Here is a 6,152-nt window from a genome sequence, read left to right on the forward strand (position 1 = left end):
TAATGGAGGCAATACAGATTTCAGTATCTGAACATCTCTATATGGATGATTGTTTGATAGCCAGTATGTAATCAGTTACTTCACTCTACAGTGATACATAAATACCCAAATGGGCAATTTTGGTTGCGTAGGGTTATAAAGAAAATAAAACAAGCCAAACCTCACATGCTCGTCTCATTTAATGGGCTTCCTCAAAACGAGTATTGAGGTGAAACCTTGAACTGGATCTGCTCATTAAGTGCACGTGTTGTTGCTCAACCTGCCTGAAGTTCTACAGTAGAACTATACTTAAGAAAAAGTTCCAAAAGCCAGCGAAGCAGTGTTTACATTTTATTTGTTTTGGAACAACAGTACAAGTCAACTAGCCACTGTATCTATTGAGATGCCAAGGTGTATTGCTCGTTTGCATTCCATGTGAAGACCCCCTGTTCAGTGATATTCGAGATGACATCCACATCTGGCATGTTAATTCACAGCTATTCAGCAACAAGTTATGTGCTTTGAAGACAACCCCATTATTTCTACAAAAGCGAAGAATCAGCAGTGGCACAAAACAGGATCTGCAGGGAGCAAAAGCCGAGTAGCAAAGCTGCACTAAACACCTGCGTGTGTAACAGCCGACGCCTTGGTCAAACTATGTGCTACTTTTATTTTGATATACAACAAGTGCAAACAGGTGTGGTTCACAGGGACATTTTTTTTCTTCAAAACGCACTATGAAATAGGCAGGGATTAAAGACCTATGCATAGAAACATGCTTCCTCAAAAAAGGATAAGTACACTGCTAATTTCCAAAAAGGGCAAAAGCTGCACTGACAAGCTACATATCAAATGGAATAGACCCAACGAGTGGGGGAAATGAGCCACATGTAAAACCAGCGCATGTACACTTTAAGCAGGAAAATTGAAAAAAATTTCACAAAATGGAACTTGGGATTTATTTCAAAAAGGTGTGTAGGGAGCACAAAAAAAAACTGGCCAAACAAAAAATAAATCAATCTTTGGATACGTAAAAAACCTATACAATCCACAGTTTGCAACTTTCAGTCGTCAGTGCCTTCTTTGGTTTCCTTGTTCTTTCGCACCTCTTCCAACTTCTTGTCCTATTAAGGAACAGGAAAAAATGGAGGGTTAAGTTCCAACATCCTGGTGAAAGATTTTTTTTTGCAAGTTCATCCATGTTAACACTGACCTTCTCCTTGAATTTCTCATTCATCGCTGCCATAAGTGCTGTGCGGTTCTCTTTGTTGGCCTCCATCTTCTGATTGAGCTTCTCCTCTGCCATCTTACTGAAGTTGTTGTTCTCCTCCATAGCTTTCTGTAGCACCACCTTCTCATGCTCACGTTTCTCAGCTAAGTGCTTCAGAACCTCAGCTTCATGGTTCTGAAAAAGTAGTTTAAAAAAAAAAAAGTTTGCTTCAGCTCATCCTATTTGTTTCTTCACCCAACATCCAAATGCTGAACTGTTAAGAGACTAAAGCCTTTCAGATTTAAACAGCTCATAGTTTGAAATCATTACAAATTGCAATACAAATAAAAAATTTTAAGTTTCTATGACACTCTGGCCTCCAGGTGCATTATAATGAATGCATGTTTTACCTTGCGTCTCTCCTCTGCAGCATCCAGCTTCCTCTGAATTTCCTCCAGCGAGACATCCTTCTTCTTGGGAGGAGACAGGGGGAAATCAGCCTTGGCGTCTGGGGCAGGAGCAGCCAAGATGACCTCAAAGGCTTGTCCAGAGGCCCGCTTGTCAAGCTCCTTGACCAGGATATCTGAACATACAAAAAGGTAAATCAATGCATTAACACAACGAACCCATTGAGCAATAACTGACATCTCAAAATCTTATTGAGGATATGATTCACCTTCAGCTGAGGCTGCCATCTTAAGAGTGCTCTGCAGGTCAATTTACCTGAAGCAGAAATAAGAAAAAAAAAGAAGAAGTTTGGAATCAATTTGAGGAATTCGTATTAGCACATGGTTTAAAATTAGTGCCCTCTAGCGAATGTTTCAAAACACTTGCAATGCAACCACCCCCCATCTAAAATAAGCCAAGCAATAAAATATAAGGCGCAGTGGCAACACCCAGTGGCCGTCTCTAACACTGCAAGCAACCACCGCCCATCTATCCAAACAAAACGGCAGTGGCATCCACTGACTGCATGTTACGCCCACAGCATTGTTTATCTTCCAACTTGTGGCAGAAACGACATCCAGATCTGTGAGCAACCGAACTGCTTCCATCAGACACGAAAAAAAAAAATATATATATATATAAAATAAATGAGGGCTTTCCAAAAAGCCCACCTACCGCCGCGTTAATAGTTTATTAACGACGCAGGTCACATTTTGTTGAAACAAAAGGCTGGGATCGTCAGGGCGGGTACGGCTGGCAGTGCCAGGTGCAGACAGGCGTGGAGTCGGCCCTACTAAACAGCCAATATGCACCACCTGAAATGAGATTAGTAGCCTAAGCAATGAGCATATCCGGGGAGAAAAAAAAAATGATCCAGGGTGCACCTGTTCCTTGCACCATGTGTTGGAGGAGGGCCGTTGTACTGCAACAGCGGTCTAAACATGCGAGGAGTGCTCGAATAGCTGGATCATTGGGCTCAATTGTAATGTCAGAATACTATCGTTTGAAAATTCAATATCGACTTGAATCTGAAAAATAGTTTGCGCAATGACAACAGCTGCCACGCATCTTGGTCAAATGGTTATTGGAGTCAAACGATGACCAAAATCAAATGGAGTGAAAAGACCCCTCCCCGTATTGTTCTTAAAAGCTACAAACTTGCTATAAAAATAAAATATATAAATAAAAAAGTAGCATTTGTATGAAGTTTGCTTTCCATACAATGCCAAAGCTACAGAAATCTCATTTGGACTGGATTAGAATAAAAAGGTTAGTTGAAAGCCCACACCTTGCCAAATTGACACCACGGTTGGTAGAGAAACTGCTGACTGACGTCGCCTTAATGTCCTCGTGGACCAAAAATAAAGAAATAGATTTCTCTCCTTCATTTAGACTCCGTTGGCAGTGAGCTGTGTGTTGTCATTAGCTCAAACATAACGGGCAGCGCCAAACAAAGGCGCTTTTCACAGCAACGTTACACGCAGCTGCAAACAAAGACGAGCGGACTAGAGGTTGATTCCACTGAAAATATCGTTAAGAAAATACATAAAAAAACTTTGCACACAAGCCGGTGCTGTTCAGGGAGAACAACAATTGTGAATGTGGATAACGTTAACGGTCACATTTCATCGGACATGAAAGAATTGACGTTGCTGAAAGCCCACTCCAGTCGGTCTTCTCGGTCGGTGCCAACTGTGCCACTGTCTGCCACCATACAATAGGCCGACAACCCGCCAACCAGCCCACATAAAGTGCAGAGAACAACCGCCGTTTCTGTCGATTTTTCGTTGAAATAACCCCCAAACGAATAATAAAATGCCTCAGCAGGTCGAAGATATCCACCCACAGCTTGTCTTATCTTAATAGATAGCTCACGTGCTACGCCAACAAAAGCAATGCACGCCATTCACAACAAAAAAAAACGCAATAAAACATTAAGCTCGTCTCGCCTACGTCTCTTTACAACGTTACGTATTCGACAACAGTTGTACTTACAGACGGGGAAAAAGAATTCCTATGTAGGCTACTTCTTCGCTTGTAACGATGCTGTCTGTCACACCCACTGTCAATAAGCTCTGGATGTTGTGCTCCTCTCTCTGAATCTACCACGAGCCTTCTGCTCGAGCGTTCCAAGCCCGCACATAAATGGACCAAAGCGAGTGCCGTCACGCCGATTGTTGCCAATCATCGGTTGGCTCGGCTGGCTCCTCACTCCTAGGTGCTTCTGGGAATGGTAGTTTTTTATTTTTATTTTGGTGACTTCACATTAGGACAATGAACTTTAACCATTCCATAAGTCAACATTGATTAACTGTGTTTAAAATAGAGAGGAAACTAGGAAAAAAACCAATGAAATAGAGATCAAACTAGGTGAGGGAGCAATCCATATCGGAAAGCAGTTTATAGAGAAATAAAATGGATATTGTTTGGGTCATTGTCCCCTTTTACAGTGATCTTAGTCAATGCTCCAAACATTGCCAAATCAATTGGATTTTGATTTATTTATTTTTTTGGCATTTAGGTTATAATTAATTTTAACAAACAATTTGAACTAAATAAATATTTTTTTTTGTTGCTGAAAACAATATATTTTTCAAAGCAGAGGATTTTTCTCAAGTCTTAAAACATGTCTAGAGATCAAGTTAAAAGTAACATGGCAGCAAGTGAAACATTACATTATTTCAGGATAACAGGAGAAGACCACTATAAGTATGAAAAAAGACATATTTCACAGTGAAACAAAATGTTTGAGCAGCCACTGTGATTGTGTGCGTGTGTTTGTGTGTCACAATGTGCATTATATTGATGTAGGATTTGTGATCTGTCTTGTTGTTTTGTTAGATGTTGCCATGTTTTCACTGCTGGATTTAAAAATTGTACTTGGTCCCTAACAAATAAAATGAATAAATACAAAATAAATAAAAGAGACAGCAAGCAGAGTCCAAGACTGGAAGAGACCAGTGGTAGAATGTAACTAAGTACATTTACTCAAGTACTGCACTCAAGTACAAATGTTGAGGTACTTGTACTTTACTCGAGTCTTTTCTTTCATGCCACTTTCTACTTCTACTCCGCTACATTTCAGAGAGAAATATTGTACTTTTTACTCCACTACATTCATCTGACAGTTTTAGTTACTAGTTACTTTACACATTAAGATTTTTGCACACAAAACGCATGTAGTTTATAAAATACAATGTTTTATTATAAATTAAACTACCCAGCAATATAACGGCCTACATATACAGCTGAAATGATTAGACCATTAATCACTTAGTTGACTGACAGAACTGTTTGGATCGTTTCCAGTTTGTAAAATGGGAGGGTTTTTCTGCATTGAGTACTTTTACTTTTTATACTTTATTAACATTTTCTTGATGATACTTACATACTTTTACTTAAGTAAAATTCCAATGTATTCCAGTGTATTATTAGTATTTTTAAAGTGTCCATATTATGCTCATTTTCAGGTTCATAATTGTATTTAGAGGTTATATCAGAATAGCTTTACATGGTTTAATTAAAAAAAAAAAACACCATATTTTTGTTGTACTGCTCATTGCTGCAGTTCCTCTTTTCACCCTGTGTGTTGAGCTCTCTGTTTTAGCTACAGAGTGAGACATCTCACTTCTGTCCCATCTTTGTTGGGAGTCGCACATGAGCAGTATAAGGACTACTAGCCAGTCAGAAGCAGAGTATGAGGGCGTGCCCTGACAGTACCTAGGTAAGGACTACTAGCCAGTCAGAAGCAGAGTACGAGGGCGTGCCCTGACAGTACCTAGGTAAGGACTACTAGCCAGTCAGAAGCAGAGTACGAGGGCGTGTCCTGACAGTACCTAGGTAAGGACTACTAGCCAGTCAGAAGCAGAGTATGAGGGCGTGTCCTGACAGTACCTAGGTAAGGACTACTAGCCAGTCAGAAGCAGAGTATGAGGGCGTGTCCTGACAGTACCTAGGTAAGGACTACTAGCCAGTCAGAAGCAGAGTATGAGGCTGTGCCCTGACAGTACCTAGGTAAGGACTACTAGCCAGTCAGAAGCAGAGTATGAGGGCGTGCCCTGACAGTACCTAGGTAAGGACTACTAGCCAGTCAGAAGCAGAGTATGAGGCGTGTCCTGACAGTACCTAGTTAAGGACTACTAGCCAGTCAGAAGCAGAGTATGAGGGCGTGCCCTGACAGTACCTAGGTAAGGACTACTAGCCAGTCAGAAGCAGAGTATGAGGGCGTGCCACGCTAGCAGCTAGGCGAGCATTATAACGTGTGTTACAAAGTGACCATGTTTGTCTCTGAAGTAAAGGCTGGACTACAACAGAGCTACAACAGTTTGTGAACAGTGTTTTCTGTTGGAGATGGTAAGTCCCTTTGGGGTGGACTTTGGGCTTTTTCACTTTGTAAACCTACAACGTGCACACAAAAGATATATAACACAATAAAGGAAAGGGGAAAAAGCCAAAAAGCATAATATGAGCACTTTAAGTAAAGGATCTGAATACTTATTCCACCGCTGGAATAGAC

The 6,152-nt window shown here is 40.8% G+C and overlaps 1 protein-coding gene across 2 annotated transcripts; it reads right to left on the bottom strand.

The window, feature by feature from the left end:
- Positions 1-317: 317 nt before the first annotated feature.
- On the bottom strand, positions 318-3,784 carry LOC120571711 (stathmin-like). 2 transcript variants are annotated; one of them, XM_039820787.1, is made up of 6 exons: positions 3,632-3,766; positions 2,312-2,451; positions 1,866-1,912; positions 1,600-1,772; positions 1,193-1,384; positions 318-1,103 (listed from the first exon to the last, which is right to left on the bottom strand). In XM_039820787.1, the coding sequence occupies exons 3-6, from the start codon at positions 1,882-1,884 to the stop codon at positions 1,044-1,046; spliced, it is 444 nt and encodes a 147-aa protein (XP_039676721.1). In that variant the 5' UTR covers positions 1,885-1,912; positions 2,312-2,451; positions 3,632-3,766; the 3' UTR covers positions 318-1,043. The 2 variants fall into 2 exon arrangements, with proteins under 2 accessions (XP_039676721.1, XP_039676720.1); XM_039820786.1 differs by lacking the exon at positions 2,312-2,451 and having other exon boundaries at positions 3,632-3,784.
- Positions 3,785-6,152: the final 2,368 nt, after the last annotated feature.

This window comes from Perca fluviatilis, chromosome 13 (assembly GCF_010015445.1).
Source record: "Perca fluviatilis chromosome 13, GENO_Pfluv_1.0, whole genome shotgun sequence".
Taxonomy (NCBI): Eukaryota; Metazoa; Chordata; class Actinopteri; order Perciformes; family Percidae; genus Perca; species Perca fluviatilis.